General features: G+C 48.9%; 1 protein-coding gene across 1 annotated transcript in view; it reads left to right on the forward strand.

The window, feature by feature from the left end:
- Window positions 1–19,650, forward strand: part of CAPN13 (calpain 13) — a 108,301-nt gene that overhangs the window by 49,274 nt on the left and 39,377 nt on the right. The window contains exons 6-11 of the mRNA XM_070799829.1: window positions 756–930; window positions 1,877–1,951; window positions 8,290–8,375; window positions 12,663–12,737; window positions 14,766–14,911; window positions 16,885–17,032. Of these exons, the coding sequence (XP_070655930.1) occupies window positions 756–930; window positions 1,877–1,951; window positions 8,290–8,375; window positions 12,663–12,737; window positions 14,766–14,911; window positions 16,885–17,032 (705 nt within the window). The remainder of the gene's footprint in view (window positions 1–755; window positions 931–1,876; window positions 1,952–8,289; window positions 8,376–12,662; window positions 12,738–14,765; window positions 14,912–16,884; window positions 17,033–19,650) is intronic.

The raw sequence follows: 19,650 nt of genomic DNA on the forward strand, positions 1-19,650 counted from the left end.
AGCAGAAACCCCATGGGAGGGTGGGAGAGGCACTGTGGAGCACGGGTCTGAAAGTTTAGGTGGTTTGCTTTGGGGATGTGTATGGAGGCCTCGTCCTCACCTGTGTTACCTTCAGTGACATCACCTCCCTGATGATTCTTGGGGTGGGGGAGGGTTAGTTCTGAGGATAGAAAGGGGAATTCTGCATCAAGCTTCACACAAGAGTAAGGACTAAGGCTGCTTATGGTCACAGAGGGCATCAGAGTTGTTGACTGTGGTCTCTTGGAGGACAGAGGTCTCACCTGTCTTTGAATACAAAGTACCCTGCACACAGCCAGTACTTACCACTGTTGTTAAACAGGAAACAGTGGATCCTCATTGTATTAACAGCCAGTCTTTATTAAAGGCTTTCCACATGCCAGGCACTATGTGAAGCCCAGCCCTAGGAGGTTAAGTAACTTATCTAAGGTCAAGTAGTTAAATATCTGGGGAATTGGGGTTTGACCCTTGGCCTGTGGCCCCAGCACCTGCATTCCTAACCTCTATATAATGCTGCCACCTGTGAGACTGCCCAGGGGACCAGGAGAAGGAAGTGATAAGGGTGGCACATTGCTAGAATCTTTATCCAGGAGAACAGAAGTTGGGCGGATGGCCACAGCCAAGGGGTGGTTTGGTAAATCCTTCCCCTGGGAAATACACAGAGGTCCAATGTGCTTTCTCCCTTCCTGGAGGCACCAGAGGCACCACTGGGGTTGATCGGCCTTCCTCTTTCTCAGGTTTCATGGGTCCTATGCCAACCTGCACTATGGCTACCTCCCTGACGCCCTGGTGGACCTCACGGGAGGGGTGGTCACCAACATCAGCCTGCACTCATCCTCGTCCGACCTGATGACGATGGTGAAGACAGCCGCGGAGGCAGGCTCTCTGATGACCTGCAGCACCCTGGCCGGGGTGAGTGGATCAGGGATCTTGTTACACTGGTTCCAGCCTTTCCTCACCCCAGAGTGTTCAGCCACTGGCCCATTCAGTTAGTAATGGGAATGGCCAAGTGACCACCACGGAGCACTGATGCTGTGCTTTATTGACACTGCCTCATTTAATTCTCACAACAGCCCTCCATCTGAAACAGGGATCACAGAAGTCACTTACAGAAGAAGAAATGGGCTCAGAGAGGCCAGGTGAAATGCCCACCATCACACAGCCAGTAAATGGCTGAGCAGGGCTTCAAATGCTGTTGTCTAATGCTGAAGCCTTTGCCCATTGCTTCCTGTGACCAGAAGCAGTGGGGTTCATAGTGATCGGGGGAGGCCCTTTGATTCTCACTGGCTCTAAAGGCAGCACCCCAAAGGCAGCATGCCCCATTCTGAAAAGCTCGGCTGACCCTCCAAATTATCTGATTCTGTTCCAAGGCAGCCAATGCCCTATCCCTGCGGATCCTTCCTTCACCCTTTAACCAAATGGGCTTTGAGTCACACACCCCTGGTCTGAAACACCACCTGAAACCAAAATGCACTTTAAATCCCAATTCCTCACGGCCTGGAGGTGGCAGGTCTCCCCGACTCCCACAAAATGCCCAGAAGATATGTGTTGGGGTATGTCTCGTTGATAACAAGCCATTAGAGAAAAGCAAGCAGCCCAGGTCCTCAGGACCCAGTGGGATTTTGTCTGTCATAGAGTGGTCTCCTGAGGTATGAAGTGCTGGGGCCTCAGACATCCTACAGCCTTCAAACTCCTCCTCTCTAGGAAAAAGATCCAGGAACACATGGCGTTCCAGCGTGAGTCAGTGGGAGGCTTATCATCTAGACCCAGCTCAGCTGCTGAGTGAATTGTGCTTTTCTGGGTTTTTTCTGAAGAATGTATGAGTGTTTACTGCTTGGTCTGCTTCCCTCCTTTGAAGCCCACAAGCGAGTCCGTGACGATGGCAAATGGACTGGTGAGCCGGCACGCCTACACGGTGACTGGCGCTGAGCAGGTAAGGCTCCCTGTGGACACGGTGCCCCAGAGTTCTTGCTCCCCTAAGCAGGAATCAGAATCACATGCCAAGTTGAGCCCAGCAAAGCTGAAATGGGTACTGATCACTCTTGCCTGCGCTTTGTCCAGGCTGTCACGGACAACCTCATTCCCTCTATTCGTCCAAACGTTCTGGCGTCTGGTATCCCCATCCCTCAGGGACAACCCTGCCAAACCAGAGATCTTACTCTCCTTAAATGACCTCAGAGAGGCTGAGTGTCTAGCCAGGTTGGGGGATTAGCCCCAAAAGAAAGCAGAATAGCTACCCAATTGACTTTGGAGGAGAGTTTGCCCCGAAAGGGTTTTATTTGCTACATACCAACTTAACTATGACAAAGACTCTCCAAAATGTAGGAGCTCAAACAAGATCAAGTTCACATCTCAGGTGAGCAGGCGATTCCAGAGCTGGTAGGTGGCTCTGCCACCTATAACATGGAGCTTCTACCTGCGAGTCCAGGGCAGCTGCCTCCCGTCTCCTCATCTCCCAGCCTGGGGAGGAGAAAGAGGCTAGGGACACTTACACACCCATCTGGAAGGCATATGTCAGCACAGGCACACACCATGGCCTCTCAGATCCCATGAGTCTGGACCTAATCAGGCCACCCCAAGGCCCAAGGGTATCTGGAAAACATATCTGGTAGGGCCGCCATATGCCCAGCTAGAACTTTATTCCCACCAAAGAAGGGAGGGTGGCTCTTGGGGGATAGTCTTTCTCCCCAAGGCAACAACCGACTTGGGTTGGACAAAAATGCATGTCACCAGTGTGTGCAGTAGCATTTATTCTGGAAAACATGACTTAAGTCCAGCCTCCTCCATTCATAAATGAGAACCCGAGGCCTGAACGGGGAAGGTCAGGGTCACATAGCTGCTTGCAGTGGCTGGGCTCAGACACCACGTCTCCTCAGTTCCCATCTATGCTTACCACGCAGACATGCTATCCTTCCTGGCCTTGTGATGATTTCCCACAAATGCCCCCCCCCCAACCCCGATCCCTCTATTTCTCACAGCTCTTGAGGTCTGATAATGTTTTCTAGGCCCTTAGAGACAGAGTTACAAACCCCAGGGTCCATTTTTCACATGTATTTATGGAGCAAGGAATTCAAAGCCTCAGCTTCTATTTCTGGCTTGTTTCTCGTATCTCCTTTCCCTGTGCCAATCTGTCTCTCTTGTCCATTGACCAAAGGCCAGTTGCTCTACTGTTTTGTGTTTGGGTGAATGTTCCAATCTGCAAAACAGAGGCAATATCTTCTGTCTCCTGCCCGCCTGCCTACCTCCCTAAGGAAATCAGTACCAGAATGCTTCCTCTGCACAGCACCTGGAGGAGAGTAGGCACCTAATAGATGCTCTTGGATCAGTGGATGTGGGCACTTGCCTGAGTGAATCAATGCTTTTGTCCTTGGCCTGTGAAAATGACATCACAGATCCTCCATCATAGAACGAATGTGAGGAGCTCAAATATTTCTCAGAAGCAAGAAAGAGGCCCTGACAAACCCAGGCCACAGAAGAGCCCAGTCTCAACGGCTCCAATGCACTTCATCTGGAACTGGCCATGCCCTTCTCTGAATTCTCAGTGGAGACAGACAGTACTGTCATCACATCTGACCATGGATGGATGCTCCGCTTCCCCAAAGCTCCCCACCCCAGATGTGGACAATTCTGGGCTAGGGAGAGAAAATTGGCTTTCTCATGTGCCAGCCTTGATCCCGGCACTGCTGCCTAGATAACTGTGTCAACAAGACTTTGGCTCTGCTTCCAGACTTGGAAAAGAGAGCTGTGATCAATGAGTGACATCTCTGCTGGGCCTGGAAGGAAAGAGCCGTGGCACCTGTGTGATGTGCCGGCCATTCCTGACAAGGCCCTTTTCATACATTGAAATGACCTCTGATTCTTCTCTGAACACAGGGGAGAAGGCACTTTGTGTATTGAGAGGTCTGGATGGCTGTGGAATGTAGGTCCTGCCAAGGCTGGGCCTGGGGATGGCAGTGACAGAGTAGCCAAGTAAACTTCTAGGGCAAATTCAGGGAGGCAAACTGGGGAATCCAAGTGTGGGTTTAGCCAGGGTTTGGGCTCCTGAAATGTGAAGTCAAGTGGGCCTTAGGAAGCATCACTATGAACAAAGCTAGTGGAGGTAATGGAATTCCAGTTGAGCTATTTCAAATCCTGAAAGATGATGCTGTGAAAGTGCTTCACTCAATATGCCAGCAAATTTGGAAAACTCAGCAGTGACCACAGGACTGGAAAAGGCCAGTTTTCATTCCAATCCCAAAGAAAGGCAATGCCAAAGAATGCTCAAACTACTGCACAATTGCACTCATCTCACACGCTAGTAAAGTAACGCTCAAAATTCTCCAAGCCAGACTTCAGCAATATGTGAACCGTGAACTTCCAGATGTTCAAGCTGGTTTTAGAAAAGGCAGAGGAACCAGAGATCAAATTGCCAACATCTGCTGGATCATGGAAAAAGCAAGAGAGTTCCAGAAAAACATCTATTTCTGCTTTATTGACTATGCCAAAGCCTTTGACTGTGTGGATCACAATAAACTGTGGAAAATTCTACAAGAGATGGGAATACCAGACCACCTGACCTGCCTCTTGAGAAACCTGTATGCAGGTCAGGAAGCAACAGTTAGAACTGAACATGGAACAACAGACTGGTTCCAAGTAGGAAAAGGAGTACGTCAAGGCTGTATATTGTCACCCTGCTTATTTAACTTCTATGCAGAGTACATCATGAGAAACGCTGGGCTGGAGGAAGCACAAGCTGGAATCAAGATTGCCGGGAGAAATATCAATAACCTCAGATATGCAGATGACACCACCCTTATGCCAGAAAGTGAAGAGGAACTAAAGAGCCTCTTAATGAAAGTGAAAGAGGAGAGTGAAAAAGTTGGCTTAAAGCTCAACATTCAGAAAATGAAGATCATGGCATCTGGTCCCATCACTTCATGGGAAATAAATGGGGAAACAGTGGAAACAGTGTCAGACTTTATTTTTTTGGGTTCCAAAATCACTGCAGATGGTGACTGCAGCCATGAAATTAAAAGACGTTTACTCCTTGGAAGGAAAGTTATGACCAACCTAGATAGCATATTGAAAAGCAGAGACATTACTTTGCCAACAAAGGTCCATCTAGTCAAGGCTATGGTTTTTCCAGTGGTCATGTGAGAGTTGGACTGTGAAGAAAGCTGAGCGCCGAAGAATTGATGCTTTTAAACTGTGGTGCTGGAGAAGACTCTTGAGAGTCCCTTGGACTGCAAGGAGATCCAACCAGCCCATCCTAAAGGAGATTAGTCCTGGGTGTTCTTTGGAAGGAATGATGCTAAAGCTGAAACTCCAGTACTTTGGCCACCTCATGCAAAGAGTTGACTCATTGGAAAAGACTCTGATGCTGGGAGGGATTGGGGGCAGGAGGAGAAGGGGACGACAGAGGATGAGATGGCTGGATGGCATCACTGACTCGATGGACGTGAGTCTGAGTGAACTCCGGGAGTTGGTGATGGACAGGGAGGCCTGGCGTGCTGTGATTCATGGGGTCACAAAGAGTCGGACACGACTGAGCGACTGAACTGAACTGGGTTCCTGGTGATGCTGCTCATGGCCCTGATGTTTTCCCCCCACAGCACATGCTTTGAGTTGTTCTTACAATGCATTAAGCAGTCTGAACAGGACATTCTCCTGTGACAGTAGGTGATGAAAACCGTGTGTCCTGCACGGTCCATTCCCGCCATTCCTGCCATTCTGTGGCTACTGACACTTCCCAATGTGTGCTCTCATCAATCCCAACCTGGTGAGATGCTCTGTGAAAGCAGTATTTGGATGTTAGCACTTAAAGTCTCTGAGAAGGCCTGTATTAACAACGTAAGTGCAGCTTGGTTTTAATCTACTGTTAGCCATGAAACAATTTTCTCTAGGAGTCACTATTAACCACCTTGAACTCACATTCAAGAGGATACTTTCAAGGAATTATTATCCTAGGAAAGATGACCTGGATCACCTCTTCCCTGTGCCCACTTTCTGAGAGATCTGACCAGGGTCAGGGTACAGTCAGTAGCCAGGAAAGTGATGCAAGAAAGCTCACCCATTGTCAGATGCAGCTGTGACCTTGGCCTTGAAGGTGACTCCTGAGCCCCTTGGCCAAGGCTCATGTGATAACAGAGCCCTGTCAGAAAGAAGTAACACAGTCAGACAAGGACCCAAGAACTTGATTAAAGATTCTTCCTTCAGAAAGAGGGGCTTATAACTCTGACCATAAGTGCTAAGATTAAACCAGCCCATAAATGCAGCATGCTTTTTAATCTGCTCATCCTCCCTCTGGGCGGGACACAGACAGGAAGATAAATGAAATTGGCATTTTTTACTACACACCTACCTGGGTCGGTGACTCCCCGGGGCAAGGGGATGTGTGTTTCTCTGCACGCATCATTTAGCGCTGCCTCAGCCCCTTCCAGTCACTGGCTGCTCTTCTCCCGTGCCTGCCTGAGCCCCTGACTGTCCCTTAGGCACTAAGGGTGGCTTATTAAGCTTTTTGGACCACCAGAAGATTGTTTCTCACATCCCTGTTCCATGGGCTCCATCATATGCTGGCGGTTAGTAATACACCATGTACAAAGCCTGGGGTCCCAGGGGATGGGGCATAGAAGGGGAACCCCCATCTCATGTGGCATTAAAAGTCAGAGTACCTTCCACTGCAGTGTCAGCCAGACAGGAGTAGACAGAAAAGAACTGTACGCAAGCTAGGTTCATGTGCCCTTCTCTGACCCCATTGCTGTCTCCTGTATGTGTGTTAGTTGCTCAGTCGTGTCCGACTCTTCGCAGCCCTGTAGACTGTAGCCCACCAGGCTCCTCTGTCCATGGAATTCTCCAGGCAAAAATTCTGGAATGGGTTGCCATACTCTTCTCCAGGGGGTCTTCCCCACTCAGGGATTGAACTCGGGCTTCCTGCCTTACAGGCAAATTCTTTACCATCTGAGCCTCCAGGGAAGCCTCTTGCTCCTTCATGGCACCACCCTTTTGGTAATCACATGCTCGCCCAGGGTTTCCATGCAAGGTCAAAGTCTCAGCCACATCCAAGAATGAGCTGGGCCATGGAGCAGCTGTATCCTTTATCCACTCCCAATTCCAAAATTAAGAGCCTGGGCTTTGGAGACTGACCGTGGTGAGGATCGGAATTCCTCCTCTGCCACTCACTCTGTGGCCTTAGGAAAGTTGCTTAGCTTCTCCCATGCTCATTCTCCACCTCTGCAAGACAGGGGTTACATGAACATCTACCTGGGAGGATTGAAGGCTATAGCACACATCACACGCTCAGTCAGGCCTGGCTCTGGGCCTGCCTTCACACACGTTTCTTTTCCACGTGGAAATATTCCACTCAGAACTTTCTCCTCTGACCTGGAATTGGTGAACAAATCCTCCCCTTCTTCACCCCTCTGTCTCTTCCGACAACATTAACACCGATCAATATCACGGCTGCAATTCCATCATGCTTTAATTCCTCTCCCCAGGCAGAGGCCTACTGGATCCAGGAAGTTAAGTTCAAAGGGTTGTGATTGTTTTAACTTGCAACAGACAGTCCTGCCCTCTGGCCTTAGTGGTTTGCTGGCCTCCTTATCTGGGAGGGATAATGATGTGACCCCTTCCACCTCCACCCCCCCACCCCCCAGGAAGGAAGGAAATTTCAGAGCACTCAGGAGATGCCCCTACAGAGACAGGCTGCCAGAGCCAGGTACAGCATCCCCCCTGCCCCCCGCCCCAGCTGCAGGCTGGGCGAGGGCTCAGTTCCCAGGCAGTCCTCTTCCTGCTCAGATCAGCCTCCTCTATTGGCCTTGCTCAGGACAGTGCTATGGAGACCCCAGCACAGCTCCCAAGGGGCTGCCAGCCAGGAAGCAGCTATTTCTGTGGAATAGAGATGCTGGCTGCAACAAGATGTGGAGGAGGCTGGGGACCCATAAAGATCTCCCCTCTGCAGCCGTGGCAGCACCATCCTCAGTGTTTATCAGCCATGCAGTCTCAGCTGGCACAGGCTTTAGGATGCAGTCTTACGGAATGAGGAAGCCGCACCTGCCTTCAAGGTGCTGCGCAGAAAAAAAATAGGACCATTTTCTTCTCGATCTCATTCCAACTCCACACGGGCAGAAGCATTGATTTTTTTTTTTTTTTTCCTTTCCGTTTTTTCTTCTGGCTGCAGCCAAATGAGGTCAGAAGTTAAATTAGTCCTTGGAGGTGAAAAGCAGCTGCATTCATATCCCTTCTGCCAACTTTTGCTGGGAAACACTGACAGTTTTCCTTTTCTGTTCTTTGCAGATTGAGTACAGGAGGAGCTGGGAGTATCTTATCCGCCTGTGGAACCCCTGGGGCAAGATCGAATGGAGAGGGCGCTGGAGCGACTGGTATGGCTTCTAGAAACCTTTCTCTCTCTCCTTCTTGGACACCTGGTGTTCAGAGAGCACCCTGGCCTACGAGGGCAGCAGGTGGACCTCCCTGCGAGCCTATCCAGCTCACACCTGTGTGGGACTGTCCATCCATCACACACTCCCATGATGCCATTCACCAGGCATCATTTAGACACCTACTGTGTACTCTGTACTAAGTACACTGCGGGATGGGAGCTGTGGGACAAGAGATAGTGTCTGTCCTCCAGTGGGTACAGCAGAGTAGTGAACTCATATACTACCTAGAATAAGTGAAAAATTTAAAGGGGTGGGGCAGGGCAGACGCTGGGTTCTACTTGGCAGACAGAGATGGAGAGCAGGAGCCTCAGCCCATAAAAGGATCCCATGGGATTCAGGTCCTGCTGATGCTATGTCATCAGGATGGAAAAGCCTTCTTCTAGAGGGGGAGATGGCACGCTGAGGCAAAGATCTGGCTGGTTTTTTGACTCAGTCCACCTGTGTTTGTCTCTCCTGCCCTATCGGTCCAGACTCACCTTGCTGGCGGTGGGAGTGACGAGGGGAAGTGGGTCTTAGTTGTGGCCATGTTCCAGGCAGCTGCTCGCTGGCCCAGCTGACCTGTGGGGCCCCCGCTGTGTGGTCTGTGGTTCCTGGGAAGCTGGGCTGGCCTTTCCCAGCTGCCAGGAGGACTAACTCCTGGTCCCCACCCCTTTGCTGACTAAGAATGACACGGCAGTCCTGAGCGGGGATGGAGGGCCAGCCACAGCAGACTGGCTCCTCTTGGCTCCTCTCCTCCAGTGAGGCCCAGCCCATCCACAGGCCGCTGAGGACCTGTGTTAGGTCCATGGAAAGAGTCCAGAGGCCAAGGCAGCTTAGCACAAGGAAGAGATGATCAGAAAAGAAATGCAAAGCATTCAGGAGCACAAGAGAACAGGCCCAACAAGCAGTGAGCATCAACGCTACCTCCAGAAGCGTGTCCTGGAGGTAAAGGCCAGTGTTGCCCCTGTCCCCGTCCTGACCCCTGTGCCCCAGGCTTTGTGGTGTATGATACTGTGTGGGTCCCGGGATCCTGTGTGAGCCCCAACAGCTGAGGTGCCTACACAAGTGGGGCTGGAGGGTAGTAACGTGAGAGAGATTGAGAGAGGAAATAGGTAACCTAACTTAGAGTAAACCTGTTGTGACCTCAGATACCCTCTGAAAAAAGGGCAGCTAATCCCCCCTCCCCCGACAGAAGGGGAATGAACTTGCAAAACCACGAACCACTGGAAGCAATTTTGTTCCCTGCCGCCCTCCCTCCTTTTACTGTACCTCTGTTCTTTTCTTCTTCCCCAGGGGTATCCATAGCGCTACCAAGTCCCTCCCCCCACCTTCCCCATCATCACTCCAAGCTGCCCACTGTGGCCGGGGCTATCAGATTAGCCGGAATCCCTGATTGAGGCTGGCCACGACAGCAGGAGTAGAGGAAGGGAAGGTGTCTGCAGTACATTCTCCTTGAGTGAAAGAGGCAAGAAATTCACACAAGCTGATGTTCTGGCCACAGTCCCTGTTCAGTTCAGTTCAGTTCAGTTCAGTCGCTCAGTCGTGTCCGACTCTTTGCGACCCCATGAATCGCAGCATGCCAGGCCTCCCTGTCCATCACCAACTCCCGGAGTTCACTCAGACTCACGTCCATCAAGTCAGTGATGCCATCCAGCCATCTCATCCTCTGTCATCCCCTTCTCCTCCTGCCCCCAATCCCTCCCAGCATCAGAATCTTCCCTGTGCTAGAGATCAAATGGCCAGTGAAGGCAACTGGGGACCCCAGAGGTGAGGGAAGAGAAGCTTCCCATGGGCAGGTCTGTTCAGGGATGGATGGATGGGGTTGAATGGAGTTCAACCAAAAAAAAAAATGGTATAACTCACTTTGAAAGTGATCCCTAGGTGGGAGGGAAGTGTCGGCTGCTGTGCCTAGCCACATTTATTGGTAGTGTGTTAAGGGCCAGGAAGCTGGCCTGGGGAGTGGAACAAGAGAGAAAGATGTGTCACGACCTGGAGCCAGGGAGCCTGGTGCCAGCTGAGAAGTTTAGATTTGTGCCCTAGAGTCCTGGGGTTCATGAAGGCCTTTGAACAGGGCAGAGAAGTGTGAAGAGCAGGAATGGGGGGTGGAGCCCACCACATCTTCTCTGGTGGATCACATGACTGAGGGCTGAGGTTCACAATCCCCCACCAATGACCAGGCTGGAAGGAAGTGGCATGGCTGCATCCTCACTTTCCCCATGTGCTGGTCAATTCCCTCCCTAGTTTTTAAGAACTGGAGACAGATCGGGAGAGTGGATGGTCTAATCTCAACCATAATAGAAATTTCAGTCACACACACTTAAAGGCAAACTTGCATGAATCAATAGCATATTGATTTACACTACATTTATTTTCCCTTACACACTGCAGAAAATGTAATTATCACTTAATTATAAAATTACCATTTTACAATAACACATCTGACTGGCTCAGCCTGCAGCCAGAAGCCTGAGTGATCCCTGCCTTGCTCTCCTGGCTCAGAGGTGACCCACCACCCACCCTGGAAGTTACTCCCAGAGAAAGATCTCATTACACTTTTGTGCCTATGGGGCCCATCTCCTATGAGCATGCCTCTGCTTTGAGGAGCAGGCTGGAAAGGAAGGGACAGCTACTCCCTTCTGCCTATAAGGGTATCCTTCACTGTAGACCCTAGGACTAGCTTCTGGAACACATCGTCCCAATGAGGCAGACAGCTTTAATTGTTTATTAAGCCAGCATAAAACTATAGCATTCTACTATACGACTCCTCTGGTGGCTCAGACGGTAAAGCATCTGCCTATAATGTGGGAGACCCGGGTTCAATCCCTGGGTCGGGAAGATCTGCTGGAGAAGGGAATGGGAGCCCACTCCAGTATTTTTTTCTCTCCCCCCCTCCCCCGCCCCTGCAAAAAAAGGGGCTCAAAGAAATGTAGACAGCTTCCCTTGTGGCTCAGAGGGTAAAGCGTCTGCCTACAATGCGGGAGACCCAGGTTCAATCCCTGGGTCGGGAAGTTCCCCTGGAAAAGGAAATGGCAACCCACTCCAGTACTCTTGCCTGGAGAATCCCATAGATGGAGGAACCTGGTAGGCTACAGTCCATGGGGTCCCAAAGAGTCGGACACGACTGAGCGACTTCACTTCACTTCTTCTACTATATGCCAAGGCATATGTTCAAGCCCTATGTTGGATGATATTATGCAATGCTGAGCAATGTCACTGATCTCATGGACCTTGGAGGCTAATGAGGGACAAGAAATATACAGGCACTAGTATCAGAGGGTGCTCAGTGCTGGGACAGGAGTGGTACAGTGTGCTGTGGGGGCTCAAAGGAGGGGCACCACGGTGGGGACAAGGAAGGTTTCCCAGCAGAAGTAACTTTTAGGAGGAAAAATGAATAGAAGTTATTGGGCTTCAGGACTGAAAGGATGAGGAGTATTCCAGGCAGAGGGAGCATCATGGTGAAGGCCAAGGTGGGGTGGAGGTTGGGTGCTGCCATGGCCACCGAACAGACCAGCATTTCTAAGAAACAAAGATATTCATTGTTGTTGGAGTGTGTAGTTCAAGGGCAGGGAGAACAGGTCGCTGCTCAGGTAAAGCTGGAGAGGTGGGCAGAGGTCAAGTTCTGTTTCAGAGTTTGAATTTCATCCTGAGAGTAGTGGGGCAGTGCTTCATGTGTTTATGGAACTGCCATAATCAGACTTCTGCTTTAGAAAGATCGTTTTGATTGGAGGTGTGGAGTATGAATAGGAAAGTGGGCAGGGCTGAGTTCTGGGAGGCCAGTCCACGAGGGAGATGAGGGTTCTTGAACTTGAACACAGCAATAAGGATGGAAATAATTGGATGGTTTTGAGAGGGGTTTAGAAGGTAGAATCAAGGCATCATTAATATTTGGTGATGGCTTGGATGTGGAGGGTACAAGAGAGAATAACCCTTCATGTTCTCACTTGGGCAATAGGAGAAGGCAGTGGGTGAGTACGGTTTGGAATAGGTTGATTTCAAGGTCATGGTGGGGCTCTGGTGGAGACAAGGGATGAAGCATAGCATGTATCATTCTAAAGGTCAGGAAAGAGGATAAGGCTGGGGACAGTGTAGAAGCTGTCAGCATAGAAAGAATCGTCAGGTAGAGTGACACTGTCCACTCGCACCTGGAAACTTCTGGAGGCCTGTGCAAAGGGCCCCTGTCAGGGCACGTGTGGTTGAAATGAAACATCCTAGGGGATCTCATCCTATGGTCTGTCTCTCCACGCCCAGGTCTCCAGAGTGGCAGGAAACCCACGACCAACGGAAAAGCCAGCTGTATGAGGACAAGGACAATGGCGAGTTTTGGTACTTTATTTCATTATTTGGTACTTTAAAAATTATTATTATATTTTAAATCTTTAACTGTTAGCCCAAACCCTCAATCCCCACCCTTTCCCTAAACTTTTGTGAGAATGAGGATTAGCTTTGCAGAGACCTATATAGAAGGAGCTTATTTTCTCCACCAAGACACCAAAGCTTTGAAAAAGATACTGTGTGTTCTCTCTTTGCATGAAAGGTCTTTCAGCTTTGAAGTATTAGAACTTGCAGCAGATGTTAATGGTGAAAAGGAATATTGGCACTAAAGCTTTGAAATCAGCAGTTTCCTGGCAACCAGGATGCATGGTTATCAGGCATGTAAATTCTTTGCTGTCTTTTTGGAACCCTAGAGTGCCACAGTCTTTCCTGGCATGAATCGTAAAAGAGCAACTTGAGGTTAACCTCCCAGCCTTCTCTCTGGAGTTCTGAGTAAGATGTCAGTGTCATCACTCAGCAGCTATGTAAGACTAGATGCTTTAAAACATATCATCAGATAAAGAAGATGTGGTACATATATACGATGGAATTTGACTCAGCCATTAAAAAGAATGAAATAATGCCATTTGCAGAAACATGGATGGACCTGGAGAGTCATACTGAGTGAAGTTAAGTCAGACAGAGAAGGAGAAATATATGACATCCCTTATATGTGGAATCTAAAAAGAAATGATACAGTGAACTTACAAAACAGAAAGAGACTCACAGACTTAGAGAATGAGCTTTACGGTTGCCAGGGGCAAGGGATAGTTAGGAAGTTTGAGAAGGTCCTGTACACACTGCTGTATTCAAAATGGACAACCAACAAAGACATACTGTATAGCACATGGAACTCCGCTCAGGGTTACGTGGCAGGCTGGGTGTTGGAGGGGAGTTGGGGGAGAATGGCTACGTGTATATATATGGCTGAGTCCCTTTGCTGTCCACCGGAAACTATTGAAAAATTGTTAATAAGTTAAACCTTAATACAACATTAAAAATTTTTTATTTTAAAAAATTTAAAAAACATCCTCAGCCCTACACTCACATTGTAAAGGATAAGATGGACATTTCTCTGATGAATTGTCTAGTTTTTTTAGCGACATATTTAAATAAAATTTAGCGTGTGTGAAAAAGAGACTAGGTCTAAGTAATTGAGAATCAGAGGGACAAATATAAATTAGACGGAAAAATATTTCCAGTCTTGCAACTTTAATCACAGGCGTGATTTTAGGTGTTGAATCCATTGTATTCTGATAAGGGCTTCCCAGATGGCTCGGTGGTAAAGACTCCACCTGCGATGCAGGAGACACAGGAAATGCGGGTTCCATCCCTACGTCAGGAAGATCCCCTGAAGAAGGAAATGACAACCCATTCCGGTATTCTTGCCTGGAAAATCCCATGGACAGAGGAGCCTGGCGAGCTACAGCCCATGGGGTCACAAAGAGTTGGACACAGCAGAGAGATTGAGCACACACAAGCACGAGACTTCAATAGTGCATTTGGCAAAGGGCCTATGGAAAGGTGATTTTATTAGCAGAGTATAGGACCCAGGACAGAAAGAGACTGACAGTCATCTTGCTGGTCAGAAAAGGGGCCTGTGGAACCCATAATTTAACTGTGTCCTTGTCCTCCCCATAATTTGACTGTGTCCTTGGGCTTCCCTGGTGGTTCAGCTGGTAAAGAATCTGCCTGCAATGTGGGAGACCTGGGTTGGATCCCTGTGTTGGGAAGATCCCCTGGAGGAGGGAACAGCTGCCTAGTCCAGTATTCTGGCCTGGAGAGTTCCATGGACTATTCCATGGGGGTGCAAAGAGTTGGACATGACTGAGCGACTTTCGCTTTCACTTGTCCTCCCAGGAGAAATCAGAAGGTCATTTGCCCGCAAATGAACCAGAATGGGGTTCTGGTCTTTGGGTAGGACAGTGGTAAATCAGTGGATACTGTAGTTGACAGGCAAAGGGACAGTAAAGTGATGGGAACCTCCAACCAAGGAACAAACCAGTGGTCACTAAAGCGATGTGTCTCTGTTTATAACAGGATGTCATGTCAAGATTTCCGAGATAACTTCTTCGGCCTGTTTATATGTAACCAAGTTCCAATCAGCCTGGACCATGGAAGCACGCCCCATGAAAGATGGTCCCAAATGATGTTTAAGGACCACTTAATTCCAGGAAACACTGAAGGTAGCTATGACAGTAATTATTCTACCAGGTGAGAAGTTGCCAGCTCTTGCCCTATCCTGGCTTAAGCTCTCAGGGGCCTTTGATTCTAGACCATCAGCCTAAAGAAGGGGAGGACTTTGTCAGCCCAAAGGGACAACTGTGTTTCTCTAGGAGAAATGATTGCTGGAGGGGGTGGGTGGGAGGCTCTCAGATATGCCTCCCCTGGCTTTTTGCTTTCCCACAGCCCTCCCAGGACTAGAATGGGGCCATTGCACTTCAGTGATTATCCAGGACTTTGGGAGGGCTGTGAGAAGAACACTGGACATGTGTCAGGGCCTGGGTTCAACCATTGTCTTTGCCACATTTTGGCTTTGTGGCTCTGGTCTCTCTGTCCTAAGTCTCTGTAACTGTTCCCAGTGAAATTAGTCATCTCTGTCTGCCCCTGGAAGCCACAAAGCCTCATCCAGGCACCAAGGAGCATACTCCTGCCCTTGTTGGTTGATGTTGATTGGTACTTGCAGCCTGCAGCACTGTACTGAGGTCCCAGAGGTGGGCGTCTCAGAGCCTGTCTTTGGGCTCCTGGAAGATGAGTTTTATTGATGAGATTTTAAGGGAGTGAGTGACATAGTCTCACTTTGCCTTGGCTCCCCATTTGTGACATGGATGAGTGAAATATCACCCTCTGAAGATGAACCTGAGTGTGATTACACACCTGGATAGGAAAGGCTATGCAAACAATGTATTTGTGTGCGTGTGTGTGTGTGCACTTGCACCTCGACATGCGCATTCCCTCTCCTTGGCCCCAGCCTGCCAAGAATAGTGTGTTTGAATGATCTCACCACCTACCCTCCCCCGTCTTTTCACTCTGCTGGTCAGAGAAGCTAGTCACCAGGAGGCCATGGGCAGATTCTGAGAAGTCACTGAGTCAGTCTTAGGCAGCAAGTTGACTGATTTAATCTTCCTGAGCTCCATCTACCCAACTGTGGGGCTAAAGCACTCTTCCCTAGATATAGTGCAGGGCGAGGAACTAACCAGAATTATACATTGCCGCCATCTTTAGTAATTCCTTACAAGGGAGAGAGGGCAGGGAGGCAGCCAACAGCACCGGCTATGTGCTGCTAAGTGCACTTGAGTGTATCATCTTTGATCCTCACAAAGCTGTGAGGTCATATATGTCTCCCTCTTTGCCTTTCAGAGCTTCCCAATTGTGCCTTAACCTTCTGAGGTTTACTAATTCATCTCTATCTTGATTTATCTTCATTTATTTTTCATATGTTATCTCCCACGCATTTGAATCTAATGGTTTTCACATTAGTGATCTCCCTCTGGCTTTGGTGAGGACACTTGGGTAGCAGAGTTCTATGAATTGACATCTCTCAGCCTCTCTTCCTCTGTCTTCATGTGTGCTTGGGGGTTTGACATTATTTCATGGCTCCATGGTTGTCCCCAGTGCATAAGCTCATATATACCCGAGGCCTCTGGAATCCTACTTATTATAAAAATTGTTTATGTTTAGTCACTAAGTCATGTCTGACTCTGCAACCCCATGGACTATAGCCCACCTGGCTTCTCTGTCCATGAGATTTCCTAGCCAAGAATACTGGGGTAGATTGCCATTTCCTTCTCCAGGGGATCATCCCAAATCCAGGGATTGAACCCACATCTCCTGCATTGGCAAGCGAATTCTTTACCATGGAGCCACCAGGGAAGCCTTTTGTAAAAATAGCCCTCCATTTTACACTGTAAGAAACATTTTCATTACATAGGAACTATACTTTCCCTCCTTGTTTTTAAGAAGAGACTAAGGCTCACAAAATAAAGCAGCTTGTGCCACAACTAGTAACTATGGGGACTGGAACCCTGGTCGTAGGTCTTCACATCCAGAGTTTCTTCCACAACCCACTGAACTGGGCTTGGCTCTCTGAAGTGATCATGGTCCCATCCCAGAACCCCAGGGACAAGCTGAGGTCCAATCACTGCTGTTTTTCATGCAGGATACCAGAGGGGCATGCAATACATCTTCTCTGTGCCAGACAGCATGGAAAACAACAATGTCATCATGTCCTTTAACATTGGGCCACAAAATTTAAAGGCAAAAGACAGGACATTTCCACTGAAGTATGAGGTGTTCAAGGTAAGGCAGTATGTTTCAGGGCTTGCCCTTTGGGGATATTTCCATACACCTCGGGTGGAGAAAGCAACTGACTAGCCTGGGAAATTTCACTTGGCAACAGACTCAGAGATAAAACCAAAAGGGCAAATGAGTTCACCTGGTTCGAGTCTATAAATTTGCAGGAAAACCTGAGACAGAAGAGTGCAATGGGACACACCTCCTGTCCTTGTCACTTGTCACAATTTCCTGGTATGCTGGTGGCTCTAATGCTTGTTCCTCAAAAAGTAATCTGGTCCAAGGCCAGCAGTTGTAACAGTGCATATTCCCAGGACCACCCTCCAACCTGCTGAGTCCCAGTCAATTCCCCTGGGCAGAGCCTGAAAGTCTGCATTGTAATGAGCTCTCTGGAGACTTCGTATACCCAGGAATGTTTGAGGATCATTGGTTACACTCTGGGAGGAGTTTAAGGAAAAAAACAGTCCTGGGTATACATCCAGGAGGTACATTTTTCTCTCACGCTGAAACTAAAGTCTGGTGAAATTCCATGGTTGGCTTACAAGCATCTGCTTGGCCACTCATCCAAGGCCAGGCCTTCCTCTCTACCCAACCTCCCCTCCCCTCCCCTCCCCTCTCATGGCTCTCCCAGCCAGCCCTTCAGCTCTGAAGGGGTCATCTCCTCCCCTCGCCTACTCATACTCACCTGCACACACCCTAACTGTGAGTAGATGATCAGGGAATTCTTTTTTTTAAAAAATACCATGTAAAATAAAGGAGTTATGAAAGAAAATCTGACACCCTTGATCCCTTCTCCTTTCCCAAATAATTTAATGCATCCCAAAGATCAAGTGAAGGGTCCTCAAAGCATACACCCTGCAGCCTCTCTGCACAAACATCCGATGCTGGGATCTTCTGTCCCCATGTCAGAGGTGAAGTGACATTGTCAGAGTTAATGGCAGAACTGGGAACTGGGCACCAGATGTCTCTCAGGCCTTCAGTACACCCATCATCTGTGTGACTGGAGCTCTGATTATGGCATCTTTAGGATGGAGCCCAGGAATGTTAGCCGAGACTAAGGCAATATTCACATCTAGGGCCTCAGCCCCCTCATGGACAGGCAGAACTCCTGGGTCCTGAAACAGTCCTGTGTACTGGCTATGGTTCACTCTAATAGGAAGGCCTTGCTGATAGAGAACTTCAGAGTTCCAAGTGTGTTCACATTCATTGTCTCAAAAACCCTAGTACACCTGCTTTTATAGATATGGAAGTCACAGGTCAGGGAGAATGAATGTCCCACCCAAGGTGCAGCAAGATGGTGACAGGGGTGTGCCTGAGACCAGAACTTGTGGCCCCAGGACCAAAGCTCTCAGCAGGATTTAGGCATGTGCCTTTCTGGTGATGCTCACAGTGCAAAGAAAAACAATGCTTCTGGTTCTAGAAGGTAGAGAACCCTTTGGATCCTGTTATCTCTGAACACATTTCCACTTCTAGTTGCATGAAATCAATGGAAAAGACCATACATTTGAGGTGCCTCAAACCAGCAGAGACTATCAAAAGAACATCGTTGGATGCTGTAGTGGACAGGTGTCCTTTTCATCACCACTGGGTACATGTGAACCCTTTCCATGTGGGTGGGGACTAGGCAAGGCCTGGTCTCCCACTGCAGCAAAGAGGTCAAATATTGCCTCTCCCAGCCCTTGGATACAAAGGAGTAGACTGTTGGGCCAGGCTTGTCCAATCAGATATTCTTGGTCATTCTAGGGCTCGAGTCTTGAGAAAGTAACTAAAGGACGTGGGGTCAGCTGAAGGATTCTTTACAGCAAATCTTTGGGCCCATGAGCAGCAATGCAGTCAGATCCGGTGGTGGTGTCCAGCTGTGTAGCCGTCTCTTTTCATTCCTGCCCACCTTCCAAGCTGCATTCTTTAGATTTCCCCCGACTCTGTGACTTTCCTTTCCATAAATTACTTTTTGCTCACTCCACCCTAGATTGGTTTCCACTGTGTTTGGCCAAGGATCCCAATTGATTCAGGTGCCTCCTAAGAGGACTCTCAACTTCAAAGTCCCCCAGCTCCCCACCTATGAGAAAAACAAAACAAAAGGAGTTGGGAAAGGCTGGGATGGAATGAGGCATCTGGTATACCCAGTCAGACTTTTACAGTTCAGGACCAGACAGGGCTACTAAAAATATTTCAGCCTACTCTTCTGTTTCCTAATGTGAGAAGTCCAGAGAGGATATGGGGGCTGTCCCCATTGCACAGAAGTTGGGTGTGTACTTTGTATTGTCATCTATGATTCTAGGTTGCCCCAGAGCCAGACAATGTAGCAGCCTTGTGTTTACTGATTTGCCCAGAGTCTTTATGGTTCAGGAACAAGATTTTAATCATATCTGTTTTCTAAATGTTGCCAAGCCCGTTTGTCTACTTTCCAACTGCTGCTGCTGCTAAGTTGCTTCAGTCATGTCTGACTCTGTGCGACCCCATAGACTGCAGCCCACCAGGCTCCCCAGTCCCTGGGATTCTCCAGGCAAGAACACTGGCTGCCTTATTTCTCATCTGCCCACCTTGCTGAAGGGTCATGCAGACCTCAGCTTCCCAGGAGGTTCAGTGGTAAAGAATCTGCCTGCCAATGCAGGATACATGGGTTTGATCC

The sequence above is a fragment of the Bos indicus genome, chromosome 11, assembly GCF_029378745.1.
Source record: "Bos indicus isolate NIAB-ARS_2022 breed Sahiwal x Tharparkar chromosome 11, NIAB-ARS_B.indTharparkar_mat_pri_1.0, whole genome shotgun sequence".
NCBI classification, from domain to species: Eukaryota; Metazoa; Chordata; class Mammalia; order Artiodactyla; family Bovidae; genus Bos; species Bos indicus.